Source organism: Leiobunum rupestre, chromosome 11 (genome assembly GCF_980474605.1).
Source record: "Leiobunum rupestre chromosome 11, qqLeiRupe1.1.hap1, whole genome shotgun sequence".
In the NCBI taxonomy this organism is placed as follows: domain Eukaryota; kingdom Metazoa; phylum Arthropoda; class Arachnida; order Opiliones; family Sclerosomatidae; genus Leiobunum; species Leiobunum rupestre.
The window spans coordinates 43,670,072-43,694,013 of NC_143394.1; the positions used below are offsets into that span (position 1 = coordinate 43,670,072).

General features: G+C 42.7%; 5 protein-coding genes across 17 annotated transcripts in view; 3 read left to right on the plus strand and 2 right to left on the minus strand.

The window, feature by feature from the left end:
• LOC149922924 (uncharacterized) overlaps positions 1-10,551 on the plus strand; it is a 98,778-nt gene extending 88,227 nt beyond the window's left edge. For 7 of the 9 annotated variants that reach the window (XM_090163703.1, XM_090163701.1, XM_090163705.1 and 4 more), the window contains exons 2-6: positions 81-2,086; positions 2,186-2,339; positions 2,406-6,812; positions 7,164-7,200; positions 9,279-10,551. In XM_090163703.1, the coding sequence (XP_090019829.1) occupies positions 326-2,086; positions 2,186-2,339; positions 2,406-6,812; positions 7,164-7,200; positions 9,279-9,342 (6,423 nt within the window). In that variant the 5' untranslated portion in view covers positions 81-325 and the 3' untranslated portion in view covers positions 9,343-10,551. Of the gene's footprint in view, positions 1-80; positions 2,087-2,185; positions 2,340-2,405; positions 6,813-7,163; positions 7,223-9,278 lie in introns of all 9 variants that reach the window. The other 2 variants (XM_090163709.1, XM_090163708.1) reach the window with 2 other exon arrangements.
• A 4,043-nt stretch (positions 10,552-14,594) lies between these two features.
• Positions 14,595-17,441, plus strand: Ubi-p63E (Polyubiquitin-63E). Its single transcript, XM_090162583.1, has 2 exons — positions 14,595-14,736; positions 15,035-17,441. Exon 2 carries the CDS (start codon positions 15,040-15,042, stop codon positions 17,326-17,328), a length of 2,289 nt encoding a protein of 762 aa, XP_090018709.1. The 5' UTR covers positions 14,595-14,736; positions 15,035-15,039; the 3' UTR covers positions 17,329-17,441.
• Positions 17,442-17,465: 24 nt separating this feature from the next.
• pygo (pygopus family PHD finger) lies at positions 17,466-18,585 on the minus strand. 4 transcript variants are annotated; one of them, XM_090162588.1, is made up of 5 exons: positions 18,498-18,585; positions 18,232-18,338; positions 18,088-18,164; positions 17,791-18,018; positions 17,466-17,732 (listed from the first exon to the last, which is right to left on the minus strand). In XM_090162588.1, exons 2-5 carry the CDS (start codon positions 18,272-18,274, stop codon positions 17,466-17,468), a joined length of 615 nt encoding a protein of 204 aa, XP_090018714.1. In that variant the 5' UTR covers positions 18,275-18,338; positions 18,498-18,585. The 4 variants fall into 4 exon arrangements, with proteins under 4 accessions (XP_090018714.1, XP_090018711.1, XP_090018713.1 ...); XM_090162585.1 differs by having other exon boundaries at positions 17,791-18,036; XM_090162587.1 differs by having other exon boundaries at positions 18,079-18,164.
• An 80-nt stretch (positions 18,586-18,665) lies between these two features.
• On the plus strand, positions 18,666-20,489 carry Stoml2 (stomatin like 2). The gene is made up of 5 exons (XM_090162584.1): positions 18,666-18,968; positions 19,162-19,735; positions 19,800-19,978; positions 20,039-20,167; positions 20,221-20,489. Exons 1-5 carry the CDS (start codon positions 18,906-18,908, stop codon positions 20,419-20,421), a joined length of 1,146 nt encoding a protein of 381 aa, XP_090018710.1. The 5' UTR covers positions 18,666-18,905; the 3' UTR covers positions 20,422-20,489.
• On the minus strand, positions 20,471-22,794 carry LOC149922928 (sorting nexin-24-like). 2 transcript variants are annotated; one of them, XM_090162590.1, is made up of 6 exons: positions 22,729-22,789; positions 22,485-22,669; positions 22,340-22,423; positions 22,077-22,264; positions 21,932-22,020; positions 20,471-20,826 (listed from the first exon to the last, which is right to left on the minus strand). In XM_090162590.1, exons 2-6 carry the CDS (start codon positions 22,545-22,547, stop codon positions 20,738-20,740), a joined length of 513 nt encoding a protein of 170 aa, XP_090018716.1. In that variant the 5' UTR covers positions 22,548-22,669; positions 22,729-22,789; the 3' UTR covers positions 20,471-20,737. The 2 variants fall into 2 exon arrangements, with proteins under 2 accessions (XP_090018716.1, XP_090018715.1); XM_090162589.1 differs by having other exon boundaries at positions 22,485-22,794.
• Positions 22,795-23,942: the final 1,148 nt, after the last annotated feature.

Sequence of the window (23,942 nt, forward strand, 5' to 3'; positions counted from 1 at the left end):
AGACTTATTTGAAATAAGTGTTGATAATTGTAAGTAGTGGCTTTAATTTTTATTTGACGCCGTTGTTGTGGGTATTCCAGGATCGAAGTACAAATCCCGCGTCAATCGCCGAACCAGAATCCGTCGCTAAAGACTAAGCACCAGTATCTGGACGGTCCGGAATAGACGGAAGATCGCGGGAGGAACGAGGAGGCTGAGGTCATTTGGATCCAATATTTCCCTCTTATTCTTTGGGCCAGTGGAATCGGACAGCAGCGGGTGGAGGGGGACTCGGGGTCTCTAGAATGTTTCCACCTTGGGTCGGTGGTCGCGACAAGCCAGGCAAATGAAAGACAACTCCCTGGATGGCCACCGTGGGAAGGTGGCGATCGGTGACTCTGGCATCAACAAGCAGCAGCTACAGCAACCCGCCTGCGAGCGCGGAAAGACGAATTCCTCTTCTTCCTCCGCGGCCAACCGAGGCAATTTAAGCGGCGCCAACGCGCCAGCCAGTTCCGCGACTATTGCCAGTGCGGAGGTCGCGTCTCCGGCGGCCGGAGCTCAAGGAGCGACGAATTTCGACGACGACTACAATGAATGGGAGTTGGGAATCGGTGACCTCATCATCGACCTCGACGCGGACATAGAGAAAAACAACGAAAAGAACAGCGGAGTGACGCAGAACGGTGGATTGGGTTCTAACGGTCTCGGTGTCGGTGGTGGGGCTACCTCCCGCTTGCCGTCTTCCGGGGCTTCCGGTTGCGTGCCCGGCTCGAGCCCCTCTTCGGTGGTCACGTCTCCTACGACCAATAACAACAACACTAACTCTTCTTCTTCGGGGGCGGCGGTCAACAGTTCTTCGACCAACGCCGGCCTCGCTTGTTCCTTATCGGCAACGGGACAAGTCAGTCTTTCAGCGACCGATCGCGCAACGATGTCCAATTCCAAATCTTCTCGGCTCAGTGGCGGTATCGGTAGCAACGCGAACGCTACCACTAGCGGAGGAAGTAATAACGGCGGTAATTCCAGCGGCGGAAGTGGTTCCGTCGTAGTAGCTTCGGTCAGCGGCGGTTCAGCCGCTTCTTCGGCGGCGGTCGAGCATCAGGCGACCGTCGACAAAGGACTCAAGATGAAAATCAAACGCAAGAACGTCGGCAGCAAGTCTTCGGAGGCGAAGCACGAAATCGTTCAATCGGACACGAGCAAGAGCGCCGTCTCGCTCTCCGCTCACCACCCGAGCGCGTCCGACGTGGCCGCTCTCAACGCGACGGTTTTAAACTCCGCGTCTACCTCAACGCCTTCGATCGCGGTGGCCGCCGTGGTCGCCAACGTGGCGCCGGCGGCGAACGCCGAACCCAAATCGAAACATTCCTCCGGGAAGGGTCGCAGCGGCAGTCACCGGGACAAGAAGGAGAAAAGTCGCGACAAGGACAAGGACAAGAACAAAGGCGGCCCGGGCGCTTCGGCGGCGAATAATTCGGCCATCAACGCCAATTCAATGGACGTTAACGGTGTCGCGGGAAGTTCTTCCAACTGTAATCTTCCGAGTGGCAGCGCGAGCGCGACTGGGACGACCGCCATCAAAATCACGACGGCGGGGATCAACGTCGTCAACGCTTCCAATTCGCTGTCGAGCTTGACGACGCAGCAGACGAACGCTAACAACCCTTGTTTGGGAGTCATTTCTCAACACAACGGCGCGGCCGCGCTGTCGGTGGGGCCGGCAGCCGGCGCCGGAATTGTGATAAGCGGCGCCCAGTCCTCGGTGGGCGGCGGCGCTGGCGCTTCTTCGAACGCGAATAGTCACCAAGAAACGATCGGGTCGGTTGGTGTCACGAACTGCGGCGCCGGTGCCGCGTTGAACGGGCCGGCTTCGACGATGCCTCCTTCCGGTAACGTCGGTTCTTCCATTCCCAACTTAACAGTCAAATTGGAGAAGTACGGGTCTCCCTCTTCCAGCAGCGGCGTCCCCGCTGGCCTGGGGGTTTCGCTCGGAGGGATCGCGAACGTCACGTGTCCTTCGGCTAATTGTTCTGTGATATCCAAAAATGACGAACTGCCAAAGAGCCCTCCATTGAAGAGGTTGAAAATTGATCGGGTCGACAGGGTGAGACGCGCGTATTCTCATTTCCTCACCTCCCGCCTCCCCTCCTACACTCGCCAATAAACCTCCGATCTTACTGTTTGTTATTCTCCTTTCGCTTAGATCGATGGAATATGTTCTCCCATTCCGCCGGAAACTCAGGATACCGGCACTTGTACGAGTATTGGCACGGTGACGGAGCCGGAGTGCCTTGGTCCTTGCGAACCGGGCACTAGCGTGCTACTCGAGGGAATCGTCTGGCAAGAAACGGAAGGAGGTCAGTATTGTTATTATTATTTAGGGTCGAATTCGACGTGGAAATCTCATTCTTTTTCTTTTCAAGCGGGCGTATTGGTGGTGAACGTGACGTGGCGAGGGAAGACCTACGTGGGGACTCTGCTGGATTGCACCAAGCACGATTGGGCTCCTCCTCGCCTCTGCGAATCTCCCATCAGTGACATGGACGCCAAGACGGCCAAAGGGCGAGGCAAGCGAGGTCGCGGGTCGGCCACCAACAACAACGAGAACAATTTCGCCGAAACTAGGACTTCCGTGCAAAGTAAACTCAGGAATGGCAAAGGGCGGCGCAACGGGAACAATACCGGTTTTACGGTCCCCAACAGCCCCGCGAGGTCCGCCTCGGCCGTCGCGGAAAGTGCCGGGAAACGGAAAGGTCGGCCGGCCGATCTGGAACTCAGCCCCTCGTCGTCCGCCAACGACAAATCAGCCTCCAAAAGAAGCCGGACTCAGTCTCGAAATAACCCCGCAACTCCTGGCAATAACAATGGCAATTCCGGTGGCAACAGTGTCGATTTCTCGCAACCGTCCTCTCCCACGCTAATCGAATGCCCCGAGCCAAACTGCAGCAAAAAGTACAAACATATCAACGGACTGCGCTATCACCAGACTCACGCGCACAGTGGCAATCAAGAGGCCACCGCGAGGTCTTCCGAAGAACCCTCGGTCACGACGGAAGAATGCTCCAAGGACAGCGCGACCGCCACCCTCGAGAGCGACGACAACTCGCTTCGGACTCCAACCACGCCCGTCGCGGTCGCGGCCGCCGCCGGGGCGAGTGGCCCCGCCACCGTTCCTCCTAGTCCCATTCAGACCGCCATTGGCGGCACGGCCTCGCCGAAGGTGAACACCAACAACGCCTTACGCAACGCCCAAACGACGCTGGCCATGGACGCCGCGGGAGCACCCGTCGCGACCTCTAACGAAGTCCACTCTGAATGTTTGGATATGAATTCCGACTTGTCCACGTTGGCTAGCGTGGCTATCGGCGACTCCAGCGCCACTTCCAATTCCGCTCGCTTCCCAACCAGCTCCTCTCAAGGCCCAACGACGCCAACGGTGACGAATCCCGCGGAACAGCAAAAGTCATCGACGTCTAATCCAATAATACCTCCATCAGAAAATCCATCGGTTCACGTCGTCTCTACATCCGGTTCCGTCATCCAACAAATCGTCACGCCAGCCGTTATCGTTTCCGCCGGTAGTACCATCGTCTCGCAAACGCCATCCGTCACCGTCAGTATTCCAACTTCTCACGTCATGTCTTTCGCCGGACAATTGCCGTCTGCGGTCAATCTCAACGCGGCCTCCGGACAATCAATCGGTAACGCCTTCAACAGTCACCCCGGGGCGTCTGCCGGGGCCTACTCGGCTAATCCGACGAACGTACCGCCTTCCGACGGCGCCTTTTCTCCCGTGGCCTCTCAAAACTTGCCCGCTGGACAGTTAAATCCAACCGTTCACGTGGCGCCGTCTCCACTCAACTTGGATAAAAACAAAGGGAAACAGGACAAAATGGACAGGTACAAATCGCAGAAAATGAGCTGCGGGAATGCGCCTTCGAGCGGGAACTTGCCGGTTCGACCGTTACCTTCGCCCAACGTTCCTATTACCGGATCTCCGACGATTCAAACGATCTCGGGCAACGCGCAAGCGTCTTCCCACATGGCCGCCGTCAACGTTCCCGCGGCCCACGCGGCGCCGACAACCGGCGCTTTGATGACGGCCTCCTTGAAGCCCATTCAACCCAAGCCCACTATCCTCGGGGAACCGACAACTATTAATCCGGCCCTGGAAAGCTTAAAGAAGGAAAAATCCAAACACAAGAAAAAGTGCAAAGATAAAGAGAAGAAACCCGGAATATCTTCGACGAATGTCGCCAAAATAGCGGGAATGGGCGTGCCGCCCAACGAAACTGGAGACAGAGTGGAGAACTTATCTACTTACCACGGAGGCGACGGCCTGCATAACGCCGTAGCGGGTCGCGACCTTGCCAATTTATCCGTTCAAGGTTCCAATTCGCAATCGGCGGCCGCCATCTCGGGAATGTGTAACATGGGAGGCGGCACTCCATCCAGATCTTTGGACTTGACGGTTGATCCGAATACGCCCGAGAGTACCTTAAACGAGAACGTGCAAAGCCCGGCCTATTCCGACATTTCGGACGCCAACGACACGGCTCCGGTGCTGGAGTCGGAAGTGGCCGTCTCCGAGAAGGAAAAGGACGACAAGACCCTCAAGACGACGTCCGAAGCCGCGCCGTCTCCTTCGGGAAATATCCCCAACTACGGGATGTACTATTACGGACAGCCACCGTACTTAATTCCTTCAGTTCCTCCTCAGAACGCCTCGCCTCCGACCGGAGATAAACTGAAAGAAAACGCGCCCAAGAAGGTTGAAAACGAAAGGGTCAAGGACCCGTCGAAGATATCTTGGGGTAGCATCGACATGACCATGGAAAGTCGAGCGGTCGAGCAGCAGGAACCTCAGAACGCCTCGTTGGCCAATAAAAAGAACTTGTCCAGAGGCGAAGACTTATCCGCGTTGCCTCCGAATTCGTCAACTACCGCCAACGTCGCCCCGGGTCTTCCAGACTATCAGCAGCAGCAGCAACAAACTACCAGACAGTCTCCCCTTCAGCAAGTTCAACAACCTTCCCTTCAACAGGCTTACCCTTATCCTTACGGATATATGCAAGGCTTTCCTTACGGGATGGACCCCAACTTCCACGTTCATATGCTGGCCAATGATCCTCATTACAAACAACAGGAAAGGTTGATTCACGAGCAAGAGAGGATGTACAAAGAACAACAACAACATCACCAGCAGCAACAGCATAACGAACGGAGAGCCAACCACGCCTCCCACGGCGCGTCTTCCGCCAAGGAAGAAGAAAGGAACCAGGAGGGTCGGAGCTCGTCGAACAGACACGGCGACGGCAAAAGGCCAACGCCTCCGGGCCATTACAACCGAGAGCGGGAATCGTCTCGCGAATCTCGAGATTCTAGTCAAAGTTCGTCCGGCGGAATCCTAATGCCAAATCACGTCAAACGGGAAACCCCGCCGGCTTCCAACTACTCCTCTTCGTCGGCCGCTGCCACCGTTAGTTTGAAAGAGAAACAGAGCGAAAACCATCAGATTATGAAGGAAAACATCGAGCTTAAGTCGCAGATGGATTCTGGCAAGGCCAAATATTCGCACTACGACGCCAACCAAGCCATGGTCGAGAAACAGAGGGAAGAAATCAGAAGGTACTACCTCCTGCAGGATCATTTCATGGAACAACAACAGAAGATGGACAACGAAAGCGGGTTACAGGCGTATCATCACGGCGGTCACCCTTCCAGTCGCAAAGAGGAAAATCCGCATTACCCTTCGAAGCACGGCTCCGTCATCGAGCAGAGGGGGCCGCCTTGCGTCTCGCCGCACAAGTCGGCCGATCACCACTCGAAAAACGCGCACGCCACCGGAATGGTTTCCAACTCGAAAAGCGGATCTTCGGCTTCGGGCGGCTTCAGAGACTCTCACCATTCCAGCAAAGAACACGGCGCCAGTAAGAGCAAAGAATCGAGCTCGTCCAAGAACGATTCGCACCACGAAAGCGGGAAAGAGGACTCGAAATCCAAAAGCGGCGACAAGTTGAAATCTACGCTACCGCCACCTCACAGCGAGGGTCAGAAGCCGACGATGGAAACCACGGGTCCCCCGCCGCCTCCGACCAACAGCTACGCCTACTTCAACGCCGCGTACATGCAACCGACTCCTCATTTCACTCATATGCCTTTCGACCATCCGGTCTATCGCGGAGGACTCAACCCCATCTTGATGGGCGCGGCCGGCCCAGCCGCCGCCTACGGGGGCTCCCCATACTTCAACCCGCAACTGAGGTATCACGTGCCTCACGGTCCTCCGCCTCCCGGACCGTGCGACTTACCGCCGCCTCAAGCTCCCGGGGGCCCGGGGGACTTGCACCATCATCATATGGGCTCCAAAATGCACCAATCTTCCGCCGGCCCTCCGGGAAACGGGCCGCCGGGTGGTACTAAGGCTTTGGACTTGTTACATCAAGTTTCGCAGCACTATACCACCCACTCATCTCACAAAATTCACGAACTTCAAGAGAGGGCATTGATGTCGCCGTCAACGACGCCCAACTCCGTGTCCAGCGGAGTAGCCGGAGAGAGGAGGGACAGCACCGGTGGGTCGAACAACCCGACGCCGGCTTCGCCCAGCGGGGGACCAGCCATTACCGGCTCCAACGCGAGCACCCCCGGCTCGACGCACGCTTCCGGAAAAGGAGGCGTCATCTCGGACACCACGTCCGGTAACGTCAAACAAGACTCGACCAACGCGGCGGGGGACAGGTCCAGGTCTCCGCCACCTCAGCGGCACTTGCATACGCATCACCACACTCACGTGGGCGTTGGATACCCCATCTACGACCCGTACGGAGGTGAGTTTTCCCGACTCTTTTTCTTATTATTCGTAATAAACAGTATCGCCATTTTCATCCCGTTGACCCCTAAAACTTAGCGCTTTAGTCTCTTACTAGGCTTAATAAAAATTGATTCTTCCGCTCTTAAAATGTTCTAGATAATTTTTACAAACGCGTTTTATTGAGGCAGTAACATCTAATGCCTAACATTTTTCAGGACGTTAAAATGTAGCCAAAGGCCCAACTCTAATTAGGATTTCCAAGAGCTTAAGCCCGAAAGTGTCGCGAGATCTAGCAATTTGACAAAAATGATTAAATTTGCCAGTGAACTCTATCCATCGGCCTTATTTGTTTGTATTATGTTTATAGTGAACTCTCAGCATTGGAAGCAAGCCCAAGCACAAAGGCGAGTCCCCTTCAGACTTACGGTAACTATCTGAACAAACGCCCCTTACGTCGTCAAGTAGTTCGCTCTTGGAGGAAGAAAGCTCGCGGGAGTAGCGAACGGGTTTAGTAGTTCGGCTTCATCCGTGGCCGAAGCCCCGCCCTCGCGTCGCGCCATCTCTACGCGATGTAGGCAACTACATTCTTATTTTGCTTTAGTAGTCTCCTTCGCGTAGAGATGGCGCCAGGGTAGATTGAACCCGCTGTCAGTTACCGTTGAAACCGAACTCCTCACCCGTTCGCTACTCCCGCGGGATTTATTCCTCCAAGGTTTGCTCACTTTATATCCGCATTCGACCGGAGATCTTTTAATATTTATATTTGCATGATAAAAATTTAGATCCGAGAAATTTCGCAGTACCTTTGAATCAAATTCTTTGAAATCCTTTGGATTTGGGCTTTATACGCGATTGTTGTTAAAAAGATTAGAAATAACCGTCGTAACATCGTGATTTTCTGCATGTAATATTTTAATTTACCTACAACTAAATATTACAACATATTAAGCGGACAATAAGGGAAATTTTTAAGAGCAGCTCTCGATGAGATGGCGCCACTAACAAGGGAGACATCTAGAGGTGTTTCTCCCCGATTTTTTTTTCAAACTCGGGGGTTAAGTAGACCTTCATGTATCTTGAAAGCGTCTAAAGGGAAAAGTTCAATAGCCGTTCGTTTTCCCATGGCTTGGCAACCAAAAATGTTTTTCACAACTCAAGTTTAAACTTTATCTACGTAAAATAGCATGGAAAAATCACGGATTTGACCTTTATGAATTTTACCCAATTTTATGCATTTTACCCAATTTTATGCATTTTACCCAATTTTATGCATTTTACCCAATTTTATGCATTTTACCCAATTTTATGCATTTTACCCAATTTTATGCATTTTACCCAATTTTATGCATTTTGACCAATTTTATGCATTTTGACCAATTTTATGCATTTTGACCAATTTTATGCATTTTGACCAATTTTATGCATTTTGACCAATTTTATGCATTTTGACCAATTTTATGCATTTTGACCAATTTTATGCATTTTAACCAATTTTATGCATTTTGACCAATTTTATGCATTTTACCCAATTTTATGCATTTTACCCAATTTTATGCATTTTACCCAATTTTATGCATTTTACCCAATTTTATGCATTTTACCCAATTTTATGCATTTTGACCAATTTTATGCATTTTGACCAATTTTATGCATTTTGACCAATTTTATGCATTTTGACCAATTTTATGCATTTTGACCAATTTTATGCATTTTGACCAATTTTATGCATTTTGACCAATTTTATGCATTTTGACCAATTTTATGCATTTTGACCAATTTTATGCATTTTGACCAATTTTATGCATTTTGACCAATTTTATGCATTTTGACCAATTTTATGCATTTTGACCAATTTTATGCATTTTACCCAATTTTATGCATTTTACCCAATTTTATGCATTTTACCCAATTTTATGCATTTTACCCAATTGTTTTGGCAAAATTGTAATTTTTTTAAAATGTCCCATTGGTGGATATATCTTAAACCCCCTAGTACTTACGAGTTAGTGGCGCCATCTAATTGGGTCTGCTCTTAAAAATATTCCTAAATGTAGGACAAAAAATAATATGGGTCTTAAACTTATATTTTATTAAATATCACCTTTAATATCTCCTTTACGAACTAATGATTTCGATATAAATTTGCATTTACTGCGAAATATTTTGTCACAACGTCAGGTATTAGTATTACATTTAGCTGACCACAAAAGCAGACCTGGGTAAAATATGTTAAGCTTTGAGCCAGGCGCAATTCAAATTTGAACATTTGGCCAGTGGCGTAAATAACAACCCAGCAGGGCCCATAAAGAATATGGGGCCCCTAAAATATTCCGGAAAATAATGAGAGATCTTGGTTACGCCACTGCATTGGGCTTCCTTTTTGACAAGACGACGCAATAAATTTTTGTTCAGTTCTTTATTGCAAATACGGTTTCTGGCATTAAAAAAATTAATTCCGTTTTGCTTTATTTTCTGTTTTTAGCAGTGATAGTGAGTCAGCAAGCAGCGGCCGCTGTAGTCGCGGCCGGACATTCCTTCGTTCCTAAATAAATCCCAAAAGGAAAAAAAAGGACAAAGATTTATAAACACACACCACTACGGATTTAACGCCTTTTACTTCACTCGGTACTAAAACAAAAAGTTCATAAAAGTTAAAAATGCTACCTCCGCTGCCTCCTCAGTTTTGGATATTTGCGTTCCACGGCAAGAAAAACGGACGCGTGACTTGTGTGCAAAAAAATTGAATCAAACACGGCTATTGTGCTTAGAAAAAAATTAATACGGAATACCGATTTCGGGATTATACGAACCATTTTTAAACCGAAATTTGGTGCTCAAAGCGTGTGGACAAAATACGTACGCTTCGTAAAGACAGATTACCCGAGTATGTGTTCGCGCTGACAAGGCTTAGTGAAGCGTACTCCTTTTACGCTAGTGAGTTAACTTTTGGTTTTAGCTGGGTTGCTTCCGGCTCTTGTAAATTAAAATTTGAATGAAAAATAAACATTTTCGCTCTTTTCCCCTGTGAGCTCCGATATTCGGGGCGAAAGTTATCAATTAAACAAAAGTAAACAAATATGTGGATAAATGCTATTAAAATGTACGTATCGTTAACAATGTCTCTTATACCGCACTGTTAGGCCTAATTCTAGAGTTTTAACAAGTTTTTCAAAAGTACATTTCGGAAACTGTATAAAAAAGGATGGAAAAAAATATCGTGACATTTCAATTTGTTTGCGATTTTGCGTTTTGTTACTGCCCCCCCATTTTTTTTCTTTTTAATGAAAACAAAGATTCTTCTTGTAGATAATACAAAAAATAAATGCGTCAATAATTAAAAAAAAAGTTTAAAAGTTTTTCAACTTTTTTTAAAGGAATTTTGGTAAAACCAAGGTGCTATAGGATTTTTTCATTTTTTTTCAATTTAAATAAATCCTTTTTAGTTCCGGCTTCTTTTTATGGTTTTAAAAAATGCTAGGTTTAAAAATCGTCTTAAGATTTTTATCTTATATAAAAATAAAAAGTACAACATTCCTATTAAATTGAGCTTGTCATTTGGTAAGTCAGGTAAATTTTAATGAAATATGATAATTTAGGATGTACGAATTTTAAGCGTCGTGCCTGCTAATTGAGAAAAATATATCCTTGTTCATTGTACCTGAGTATTAATTCGCGCAGTTTCCCCGTAAGAAATAAAGAAAATAACATTTGCAGGAGTAAAAAAAAGTATATATAAATAAAAAAACCCTTGTGAACTGTTTTCTCAAAAAATAGGATTTCATTCCTTGTCCTTGCTTTAGTTTTATTAAAAACCCAAGTTGAACCGTGTCATTAAAAATGTTGAATCAAACGTTTTGAGTTGATTTCGGTCATTTTATCACGATTCCAGGAATGCTATTCTGTAAAAATCTAAAATGACAAAAAAATCTCGATTCGTTAAAAATGGCAGTGCGCTTGTGGAGAAGGGGTGGATATCGAAAAATCAAACTATCGATTGTGTAAGTTCAATTTTAAGTAGTGACCGTATGTTACGCTATATCCGGTATTTTAGTCAAATCATAAACTAAATACTTAAACGGACGAGTCGACGACCAATATCTGTTTATTTTTGGTGCCCAAGGCTTAAACGCACTCTCGTCAGCTGAATTTTCTCACATAGGTAGCTTTTAGTTCTTTTATTTAAAAGAGATGGCGTTGGAGTCTATCGCGACGCATGCTACGAGCTATTCCAATCTCACTTCACTCTTTATTGTAAAAGTTGAACCTTAGAGTAAAAGTATATGTAAGAAGGAATGAACTATATGCCCCAAAGAGTTAGAAATCAGTCACTCCAGGGGGTGAAAATCCTCTCTCCGCTTAGCGTAGCTTTTTAGTTCCACTTCGAGATATATCTCGAAGTGGGACTATTGCTATGGACGGATTGTCGTCAAGTGTTGTATGTTGTTTGGCGTGGAAAAGCGACGACACGGTAGATATAGCTGCGAAAAATAATTTAATATATAACTTATATTAACGCCGGCGCCGAGATTCGAACACAGATAGCTGCGGTCCGCGTAATCTCCAAAAACTGATGACTCTACCAACCGAGCAACACCGCTCTCTAAAAGTTTTATTCCGAACTTCTAATCTTTCTATGCAACGCGTAGTGATTTGTCAAGTTAAGTTGTGGCAATTCCCGTTCGTTTTTCCGCGTTATTTTACGTATATTTACGGCGTTTTAGGGTCAAGTTAACCTCAAACTTCGCCTCCCCCCGCCCCAATTTCGACCCCCTTATCGAAACCGTGTATGGTCAGAAGTATTAAAAAAGTGTGGCACTTTCTTATCGAAACCTTGTATGGTCAGAAGTAATAAAAAAGTGTGGCACTTTCTTATCGAAACCGTGTATGGTCAGAAGTAATAAATAAGTATGGCACTTTCTTATCGAAACCATGTATGGTCAGAAGTAATAAATGAGTGTGGCACTTTCTTATCGAAACCGTGTATGGTCAGAAGTAATAAATGAGTGTGGCACTTACTTATCGAAACCGTGTATGGTCAGAAGTAATAAATGAGTGTGGCACTTTCTTATCGAAGTCCTTTATATGTGGCACAAAATAATATTATCGCCTTCTTGGCGAACTTGTATAGTTTGTATAGTTGGTCCAGAGATTTGGTCTCATTCGATAGAACTCTTTGAGTGCCAATAATTTCCGCCCCCTGCGAACAACCCCCTTAAAGCGAATGTGATCGAAAAAAACAAGTTGGTCTCATTCGATAGAGCTCTTTGACGCGCACGCAGTGCCGTTAATTTCCGCCCCCTCCGACCAACCCCCTTAAAGGGAGAGTTATCGAAAAAAACAATTTGGTCTCATAGAACAATAAAAGTAAAAGATTGGAATCGTCTACGCTAGCGTCTACTTGAAAAAGTGAGACCAAAAAATCCAAAGCAGTCGAACTTAGGGCGTGTTGCAAAAGTCTGCTTTGCTAGAATCAAACATGTTAAATTCAATGGGCTAGCACTTTGGCCACAGGCCCTTAAACGCACTCTCGCCAGCTGAATTTTCTCACATAGGTAGCTTTTAGTTCTTTTATTAAAAATAGATGGCGATGGAGTCTAACGAGACTCATGCTACGAGCTATTCCAATCTCACTTCAATCTTTATTGTGAAAGTCGAACCTTAGAGTAAAAGTATATGTGGGGAGGAATGAACTATATGCCCCAAAGAGTTAAAAATCAGTCACTCCGGGGGCTGAAAATCCTCTCTCCGCAACCTTTGGCTGTACAGCGTAGTTAGAGAAACCTCCGCTCCTCTCATTGCCGCTACTATCTAATGGAAAATATTGAAAGAAAATAAGTAGTCCCGAACTCAACGCTAACACAAATTTTGAGCTTGCGAGAGTGCGTTTAAGCTGAAAAGTATGCGACCATGGGGACAGAATCTCCGTCTTGCCATATTCTTAGTACATAAATACATTCTTGCAATAATATGATTTATGCAGTTGTTAATAATCCATATTAAATATCTGCTCTTAGAAAATACTAATTTAATCACCGAGATAATATAAAATCATATGGCCTGAACAGCTTTTGTATTGGTTTGCCCACCCGCGTATCCTGAGGGTGGGCGGTGGCCACTCTTTAACATAGTATGGTAAATTATATATCAAACGATAGGAAATCACATGGCCTCAACAGCTTTTAAATTGGTTTGCCCACCCGGGTATACTGATGGTGGGCGGCACCCACTCTTTAACTTAGGATGGCAATTTATATATAAAACGATAAGAAATCACGTAGCCTCAACAGTTTTTGTATTAGTTTGCCTACCTGTGTCTACTAAGGGTGTATGGGTTTGCCCACTCGAATACACTGATGTGGAACTAATATTACGGCCTGGGCTGACTTGTTTCTAGGAACCTTGCTCTCCGCTACATTTGGCTGTACAGCATAGTTAGAGAAACCTCCGCTACTCTCATGGCCGCTACTATCTAATAGAAAAAATTGAAAGAAAATAAGTGGTCCCGAACTCGACGCTAACACAAATTTTGAGTGCGTTTAAATTGGGAACATCGACCGTATATCAAAGCATATTCATTAAATTACAGACCGCCACGATTTTGAATTTGACCAATACTATCGATAGTTTCATATTTTAATAGCAGCCTTTCCGGCACAAGCGCTCGGTCATTTTTGACGGATCATGATAGTTTTGGTCATTTTTGATTTTTACAGAATAGCCTTCCAGGGAAATAATTTTTTTCTTTCCAAAATTAGGTGAGGTTTAGGTTAAAAATATTGTCCTATTTCGATTCTGCTAGGGGCTAATTGTTTGCAGGCTTCAGGCGTTCAAGAACGTGGATTCATTATTTAATACAAATTAGACGCCATTTAGTACAATAATCGAGTATCAGAAGTGTTGCAAGTATAGGGGACTGCAGTCAAGTAAACCTTTGGACGGTGGTAAACCTTTTTAGAAATAGAAAAGCCTTCTCTTCTCAAGGATGTGGTAGATTTCTGATTGTATATACGAAATTTGAGGCACTAGCGCCATCTCTCTGCGTCGAATATTTTCACCTTCAGACGAAAACCCCTAGATGGCGAGAGTGCATCGGTTTTTTTAAACTTGTTCAATAAAAGCTTTTCCATGAAATAAAATATTTTCGGGTTTGTTCCTCCATGGTTCACCCCAATATAAGACAAATTATATATAGCTTATTTTGAAGCGCAAAATTAGTTATAGAAGTTTAAAAGGCCAACAATTAGCCAGTTTCAATAATGTAATATTTTCAAACATCACAAGGACAGCCAATTTCAATAGTTTTGACGCTCGTTTTAATCGAAATTGGCAAAGATGGTATGGGTGTACTTTGTACGCGCAAATAAAAACCCTTTAAAAACCTTTTGCGTGATACTAATTTTAAGAACGCGCTGACTTATTCAGTGTAAAAATTTTGAAACCGATAGATGGTGGTAACGTTAGTGAAATGGGAAAATTATATACAATTCCAGTTAAATTTTCTGATTTTATAAATCTAAGCCTAAAATTTCATGACGTAAGAATATTAGTTATTACAATAAGAACTGAAATATATAATAATAGATTACGTCATTCTATTTTATATTTTTTAATTCGAAAGGATAAGAAACCGACGATTATTTTTTCCAGAACGTTCTGTGAACCTTGGGTTACCGGGAAATGATTGCCATGACGTGTTTCGAAATGGGCATAGCAACAGCCAAGAATAAATGTCATTGGCGAAAAACCTTGTGACGTCAGTTGCAGTACTAAATTGGCCAATAAGCGTACCGGTTTCAAAATATTGCGTAGAAGAATCTTTTATAAGTGCTCAACAACTTCCTGTTGATCGTTATTTAGCAGTTTCTCTGCGACGTTACAGTTCTGTGTGTTTCTGAGCTCCTAAATAATTCTATTGTTACTTTGTCTACGATAAATTTAAGGTAAATATATTTTCTATCTATTTCGTTTAAGTTATTTTCTCGTTATATGTTAGCTTTATTTGACGTGGTTAGAGAAAATTGCTTTAAGCTCGTACGTTTTATATTCCAACCAACGCCCTAACATGTTAAGCCTTGGGCTGAATAAAAACGGAATCCCTTTGTCTTAAAATTTTGTAATAAGGAAATACAGTTTTGTTAGATTTGGAGTCAATGGCGTGGTTAGGAAACTTCAGAACGGAATACTTTATTAAATCTATTTTTAGATTTATTTAAAAAAATTTATTATATTTTATTACAGCAAAGATGCAGATTTTTGTGAAAACGTTAACTGGGAAAACCATAACTCTTGAAGTGGAACCTAGTGACACTATTGAAAATGTGAAGGCCAAAATTCAAGACAAGGAGGGAATTCCTCCTGATCAACAGCGTCTGATCTTTGCTGGTAAACAGCTTGAAGATGGTCGTACTTTGTCAGATTACAACATCCAAAAAGAATCAACACTTCATTTGGTACTCAGATTGAGGGGTGGAATGCAGATTTTTGTGAAAACCTTAACTGGGAAGACCATTACGCTAGAAGTGGAGCCAAGTGATACCATTGAAAATGTAAAAGCCAAGATCCAGGATAAGGAAGGAATCCCACCTGATCAGCAAAGGCTCATCTTTGCCGGCAAACAGTTGGAGGATGGCCGTACCTTATCAGACTATAACATTCAAAAAGAGTCTACTCTCCACTTAGTCCTAAGGTTGAGGGGTGGTATGCAAATATTTGTGAAAACCTTGACTGGAAAGACTATCACTCTAGAAGTGGAGCCAAGTGATACCATCGAAAATGTGAAAGCTAAAATTCAAGACAAAGAGGGCATCCCACCAGACCAACAACGTTTGATTTTTGCTGGTAAACAACTGGAGGATGGAAGAACCTTGTCAGACTACAATATCCAGAAAGAATCAACTCTTCACTTGGTCCTGAGATTGAGAGGTGGCATGCAAATCTTCGTAAAAACTTTGACTGGTAAAACAATCACTTTAGAAGTTGAACCCAGTGACACCATTGAAAATGTCAAGGCAAAAATTCAAGACAAAGAAGGCATCCCACCGGATCAGCAGCGTCTCATCTTTGCCGGAAAGCAGCTTGAAGATGGTCGCACTCTCTCCGATTATAACATTCAAAAAGAATCTACTCTCCATCTAGTCTTGCGTCTCCGTGGTGGTATGCAGATCTTTGTAAAGACTCTAACTGGTAAAACCATCACTTTAGAAGTTGAACCCAGTGACACCATAGAAAATGTTAAAGCTAAAATTCAAGATAAAGAAGGCATTCCACCGGACCAACAAAGATTGATCTTTGCTGGAAAGCAACTCGAAGATGGTCGTACTCTTTCAGACTATAACATTCAAAAGGAATCTACTCTCCATCTTGTTCTCCGTCTGCGAGGAGGCATGCAAATTTTTGTAAAGACTCTAACCGGTAAAACCATAACTCTAGAAGTTGAACCCAGTGACACCATTGAAAATGTCAAGGCAAAAATTCAAGACAAAGAGGGCATCCCACCGGATCAGCAGCGTCTCATCTTTGCTGGAAAGCAGCTTGAAGATGGTCGCACTCTCTCCGATTATAACATTCAAAAAGAATCTACCCTCCATCTAGTCTTGCGTCTCCGTGGTGGTATGCAGATCTTTGTAAAGACTTTGACAGGCAAAACCATCACTTTAGAAGTTGAACCCAGTGACACCATTGAAAATGTCAAGGCAAAAATTCAAGACAAAGAAGGTATCCCACCGGACCAACAAAGGCTCATTTTTGCTGGAAAGCAACTTGAAGATGGCCGTACTCTTTCGGACTATAACATACAAAAAGAATCAACCCTTCACTTGGTGCTACGTTTGCGGGGTGGGATGCAAATCTTTGTGAAGACTCTGACCGGAAAAACCATAACATTGGAGGTCGAGCCCAGCGACACCATTGAAAATGTGAAAGCCAAAATTCAGGATAAAGAAGGAATTCCACCTGACCAACAAAGATTGATCTTTGCTGGAAAACAACTTGAAGATGGTCGCACTTTATCAGACTATAACATTCAGAAGGAATCTACTCTCCATCTTGTTCTCCGTCTGCGAGGAGGCATGCAAATTTTTGTAAAGACTCTAACCGGTAAAACCATAACTCTAGAAGTTGAACCCAGTGACACCATTGAAAATGTCAAGGCAAAAATTCAAGACAAAGAGGGCATCCCACCGGATCAGCAGCGTCTCATCTTTGCTGGAAAGCAGCTTGAAGATGGTCGCACTCTTTCGGACTATAACATACAAAAAGAATCAACCCTTCACTTGGTGCTACGTTTGCGGGGTGGAATGCAAATATTTGTAAAGACTCTGACTGGTAAAACCATCACATTAGAAGTTGAGCCCAGTGACACCATTGAGAATGTGAAAGCCAAGATTCAAGACAAAGAAGGAATTCCACCTGACCAACAAAGACTAATTTTTGCTGGTAAACAACTGGAAGATGGTAGAACCTTGTCGGATTACAACATACAGAAAGAGTCTACTTTGCATCTGGTTCTCCGTCTTCGTGGTGGTGCACTTTGAAATGGTGAAAACATTGGATTTTGTCAAAATTTAAAAATAACTTGTTTAAAGAAAAATGTATAAGTATATAAACTTTAGATGTTTTTTTGAAATAAAGATTAAGTGCTTTAAAACATTTTTTATTAACAAACATACATTTATGGTTTTAGTTTAACTAAAGGTATATTTTTAGAATTTAAGCATTTATCACACACCCATTCAGCGTAAACCTCTGCAGTTAATAAATGATAAGCAGCTTCGGTAAGACCAGTACAAATTCGATGAAACCAAAAATTACAACCACTTTCGCATAGAATAGCTTGGTCGTTGTCATGAACTTCCTTGTGGCAAATTCCACAAGGATAAATTGGAGGTGCATTGGGATTTGACGAGTTAAAAACCATTGGTTGATCAGGTGGATAAATCTTAAGATGAATTTTATGAATGTTATGTTAAAGTGTTTTTCTTTATTTGAAAATATACCTTCCCTGAAGACATGGGTACTGGTTTTGTATGCATTAAAGGTGGCATCTGCTGATGGAGTCCAATTGTATTCATGTGGTGGTTTGAAGGTATATTGGGCATAGCTTGTGGTGATGGGTTACTCGCTGGCACATTACCAGGAACTGTATCATCAAAGGGGTTGCTGGCAATAATAGTCTCTCCATAACCAGTTGGAGGTGGTGGTACTAGGTTTGGTAATGGTGTAGTCTGCAATGGCCGTTTCACCTTAAAATTAAATTATAATTGTTTCCGGAGGAGAGATAATACATTATTCACATTAGAGGCTTTTCTTTTCTTTGTGGATGGGCTTTCGGGAGGCTGTAAGTTTAGCTTCATATCGTTGTTAGCATTTTCTTGATTTAAAACGTTAAAAAATTAATATTAAGCCTTTGTTGCTATTTATGAAATCAACTAATTTACCAGCTGAGGCTTTGAACTTTGGAGTTTTTCGTTCCCTGGGCATGTTTGTCAGTATAAAACAAAATAGAAACGAAGAAAACCACCGTTGGTCTTTAGTTAAAGATAATCTAAATACGTGAATAAGAAAGATATCAGCAAAATAAATATGGATAAACTAAGGAATAAAACGCGATACTTCGGTCGATAAATCAATAGGCTGAAAACTAAACTAATGGACCAAAATGTTTTGAAACAAAAACAATTATTCAAAAGTTAAATATAATTACTTCAATCGGAATTATCTTCAAACGAGCATTAATGATTTGATAACATTTCGGAAGCCATTTTTATTATGTAATCACATGATGAAAGAAATATACTCGATTGGTTCATTACTTTTTCGTCTGCTCACCTTATACATCCAATTTCGAACCACTGGTAGTGCTAGTGTGTAGCTCCGGTCCGCTAAATAGAACATTATCTTTGGGTCAGCCTAGAGTAGAAAAATAATTTTAATCAAGATTGTTCAGTTTAATCTTGGTCGTATAATTAAACCTTTAGAATCATACGCCAAATTTAGTCAAAAAATATCGAAATCCAAACTCCGTAGGATAAACCGATCGACGAATCTGGCAACTCTGCTTTCACGATCACGAATCACCTATTCACCTAGCACATTTTCTGAAGTTTCGAAAATGTGGGGCTCGTCAACATTAGCCGGGTCTCGTCTATTTGTTTTAGGAAAAGTATTAAAAAATGTAAGATGTTTTGTTTTTATTTTTAGATTTGATGCTCAAATTATATATTAAGCTAGGTTTAGGGCTTTATTAAAGGGGGTGTAGTTTGAGAGTTTACAATCATAAGCCTTAGTGTGACATGACTGCAATCATTGGGGTTATTGCACGCAGATTGCAGTGTGCCGTAAATGATTTCAGGTTTTATTATTTACAGCCAACATGTCGACATCTTCAAGTAGTCAGAGCGAGGCATTCCACACCACTAAATACAATTATAATGTTTGTTCCCCAACAAGAAGCTTGGGTAGTGGAACGAATGGGGAAATTTCATAGAATATTACAACCTGGTTTAAATTTGTTAATACCTGTAGTTGATAAAGTTAAATATGTTCAAAGCTTGAAGGAATTAGCTATTGATATTCCAAAACAGTCTGCCGTAACTGTAGACAATGTCACTCTAAACATAGATGGTGTTTTGTACTTGAGAGTTATGGATCCTTATAAGGCTAGTTACGGAGTAGAAGATCCAGAATTTGCTATTACCCAGCTAGCTCAAACAACAATGAGGTCGGAGCTGGGCAAAATTAGTTTAGATGGGGTGTTTAAGGAAAGAGAGTCGTTAAATATTGGTATTGTTTCAGCTATCAATAAGGCTAGTAATGCTTGGGGAATAGATTGTCTTAGGTATGAAATTAGGGATATTAGGCTCCCCTCAAGAGTTCAAGATGCCATGCAAATGCAAGTCGAAGCCGAAAGGAAAAAGCGTGCTGCAGTTCTTGAATCCGAAGGTATTACTCTGTAAAATATTGATTTATTTTTAAGAGTTCCAGATGAAGAAATATTTATTTCAAGGTATTAGAGAAGCGGAAATTAACATTGCTGAAGGTAAAAAACGAGCCAGGATATTAGCCTCTGAAGCTGAAAAGTTGGAGCAAATAAATCAAGCTGAAGGTGAAGCATCTGCGGTTTTTGCAAAGGCTCAAGCTAGATCTAAGTCTCTTCAAGTTGTGGCAACTGCTTTAGAACAAGAAGTAATTCCAGTTTCTGATTCAAGTTATTCTTGGAACTAATATCTGAATATTTTTTAACAGTATGGCCCTAATGCAGCTTCATTAACTGTTGCTGAGCTCTACATTGCTGCATTTGGAAAACTAGCCAAAAACAGCAATACTTTGATTTTGCCTTCCAACTCTGGAGATATTACTCATATGGTTACTCAGGTAATTACATTCCTACATTAAGTTGTAGTCTTTGATTGACACATTGTTTTTAGGCGATGAGCATCTACCAAACATTGAATAAGAACACTTCAAATCCCAGTTCTGTCACTACATCACCGCAACAACAGATAGGTGATAAGGACCTAGCAGAGTATTATAGTGACAGTGAAGATGTTCCAAAAGGGGACGATTATATGACGGGCCCATCTGAAAACTTAGGTTCTAATTTAACTAAATCATCTAAGCCCACCTAAATTCCGACATCCCCCTTTTATAACCATTTTAGTTAAAAGTAATAAAGAATTTACTCTATTTAATTAAATAGGTATTTATTACTCGGTTGTACAAAACTTTAGGCACTTAAAAAGTAAAATATAAATTAATATCTCAGGCAAGAACATAACATCACAAAAATAAGTAATTAAAACGCCTAGATACATTAAAAAATGAAAGAAATATGACTTTGCACAACCAATTTTTAAGGGTAAGTTAAAAATCTCAAAAATAAAATTGTAAATTTGATTAAATTGTGCTCTGAGATTTTCCTCTCGTCTTTTAAATTAGCTCTGATCAGTTGTCTCCGAGCTCCACTTCGGAGAGTTTTTCATCCGAATAGAGACCCTGCAAGACTCCTTGAGAGATGATATCAGGCAAATTACCTGAAATTTTAAAATATTTTACTTCCATTTCTAGAATAAAGGCTTATTCACACGAGTCAACATTTTTACAAAACATTTTTGGCCCACACGGGTCCCAAACCAAGTTGCTCGGTATGAATGAAGATAAAATTTCCACAACATGTTGGCCACACAAGAGCAAGTTTTTGCAAAGTTTTATTATTAGGGGTGGGATGGGTGGTTGTGCCATCTAGGAGCAACAAACACAAGGAGAACGCAGCTAGCCTTTAAACTACGAACTACTGAAGGACCCTTCTCGGGCTGCTTTCCACTTTAAGCTAATGTTCTGTAGCAACTCACTTGCGTTTATATCGTCAAGGTGCGTTGGCTCTGATTCTAGGGGCAAATAAAATGCCACGTGACACAGGGAAATTCCACGTACCTCCGTTTTAAAGCATTTTGAATTTTAGTAACAGTTTTCGATTTTCAATAATTCCACACATTCGTTAGTGATGTAAAACTCACGTAACTTGCCCCTGAAAACGTGCTTGGATATATTACATCCCTTCCCTATTCAGCACGCGAAGAAAAAATGCCACAAGCACGAGTCATACTTTGCCGGTAGTGTTGGTGAAGGCTACGTGTGAAATGTCTTTCAGTCCATGGTGGTGCCAGGCCCAACCTAGCACTTCGACCAGAGGCCAAATTTTTAAAGAATGGCCAGTTTTTGTGATGGGGGGCAGAGTTCCAAATATTTAAATCTAATAATTTTTTTACACATCTTTTCGATTGAACAAAACTAAATGAGATATTTTGTAGTAGTAATAGTAGAGCTAATATTTAAGCATTAAGAGTAATTTCATTAGCCTATTAACTTGCAAAATCTCAACTTTTTGAGCAGTGTGTGAATGAAAAAAGTGTTTTGCATAAACTGTTCACCAACAAAGTTTGGCATAAATGTTGACTATGAATAAGCCTTAAAAGAAGATTTTATAAGTGGTGGTATGGAATGACACTACCACTATTGTAACAATAATATGTAGTTTTTTCACACTCAAAATGATTTTTAAAATCCCACATACAGTCTAGCCCTTGGAACCAAGGCTTACTTGCTCTCGGATCAGTCAGTAATGTAAGGCATATTTACCCCTTCTTAATTCCGCAAAGGAATTCTTCCCAAATGTTAGCATAGGCTGATGATTTATTGTTAGGTCAGTTTCTTCTGCATCTAAAGATCTGATGAAATAGTGGTTTTGATGTTAAGTTATTAACTATTGGCTTTATGACCTTACGTGTAACTAATGGCTGGTGATAGGCTTGATAAATTAAGAAAGTTGAGAATAGGTTGTGGAACTGGACGTATTGTCAAAGCCCCTTGTAAATAGTTTTCAAGACCTTGCCTCCTTTGTTCCAGAAATTTGGGGCTGAAATTTCTGACCCTCTTGGGTGGAAAGTAAGGCGTTGGATGCATTCCTTTAAGCTGTAAAGAGACAAATAATATAGCAATTAGTTTAATTAGCTTAATCTGTTTCTAGCTTATTTTGAAAATGCCTACTTGTTTGTGTAATGCGTGAAAGGCACTGTATCTCCGTTCAATCTCATGTCTTTTAGAAGATTGCAATACCACGATTTTATAAACCTAAGGAGTACATTTTAGTGGTTTTAAACTCGAAAATTTAACTGGTAATGCAAGATTCTACCGTGAATTGTCTTCCTTGGTCCTGCTGGACCTGAGTGAAACTAGGTACGAAGGCACGTAACATAGTAATAATATTATTTTTTTACCTACCAAGTGATGTTTTAAAAAGTCTATTATGCATAATTTAATTATTTTTCGTTTCCTCTTACGCTTTTAACATTATCGGATTTAACTCCCATATCCTATCTAGGAAAGTTAACGTGGATAATAAATAACTCCCCGTAAACGCTCGTGATTAGGCTTACAATGTTTGGAATTTTATACTAGGATTTCCTTCTTAGATGGCAGCACGTTTTCTCTTTCAAACTCTTCACAGCTGCCGGGCAGAAAATGGCGCTCAATCTAAAACCATGGAGTGCTGAAACGTTGACAGAGTAAAAAATTTTAAATTGATAAAATGTGATCTAGTTTTACTAACAACTAGAAATAATCCACGCTGTTAGTCGGAGTTCAAATACTTTTAACAACGTGACAAGTAAGAACATTTGCGACAAATTAACTTGCATGGATAAACGGAGCAAATGCCCCTCCTTTTATAAGTATGGCCAAGAACGTATATATGTATAAGAACGTTGAACAAAAGGCATCGCTTGGGCTATGAATTAATCGGTTTCAGAATAACTCTGCCCTAAAATGCGCGTGCAGCGCGCGCTTGAACTAGAAACGGTTTTAACCTTTAGCGCGCGCCGCACGCGGTTTTTTGGACGGATTTATTCTGTAACCGATTGCATCATGGCACCAGGCGCGAATTTGATCGTTCAACGTTCTTATACATATATACGTTCTTGGTATGGCACAGAACGAATTCGGTTAATGCAAAGATAATTTAAACTCGTACGCTAGATTCGAATACTGAGAGCTTTCCCATTGACGGTTTTGTTACGAAGCGTTTACCCTTTTCCGGCACGTGACGTCAGAAAAATCGGGCTCCATCGGTTGCGGTAAGGCGCAAACCATGGAGCGAATATTTTCTGAGTTCCAGCGGGAAGTGGGTAAACGCCATCGGCAACGCGCGAGAGAGTAATTTCGAATCTAGGGTACTAGTTTAAATTATCTTTGGTTAGTGATAGTCTGTCGTGGAGTGATTGCGAAATTGGAAGTTTCCGAACAGAAAACAGTACTCGTCCCTTCCTACTCTCTCCGTTTCCTAAATAGCTGGTTAGTTTCATGGCGAGAAATACGAACGTATGCAGTTGGTGTTTATAATAGTTATTTTTATCATCCGATTCAATAATACATCACTATATTCCAAAAGTAAGCGTTATTTACACTTTTGAAAGCATTTCAATTTTTAATAGGGCTTGGCTTGTCCGTCGAAAAGACTGCCGGCGGACCGTTGACGATTTTACGGGCATCCACCAGATTCTATTAGCAGTTCGGGGAGAGTTGTCAGTCCGTCGGTACGTAATGGCTTACGTTGTCATTGGCGAAACAGACTATCATTAAAAAATTTACATTG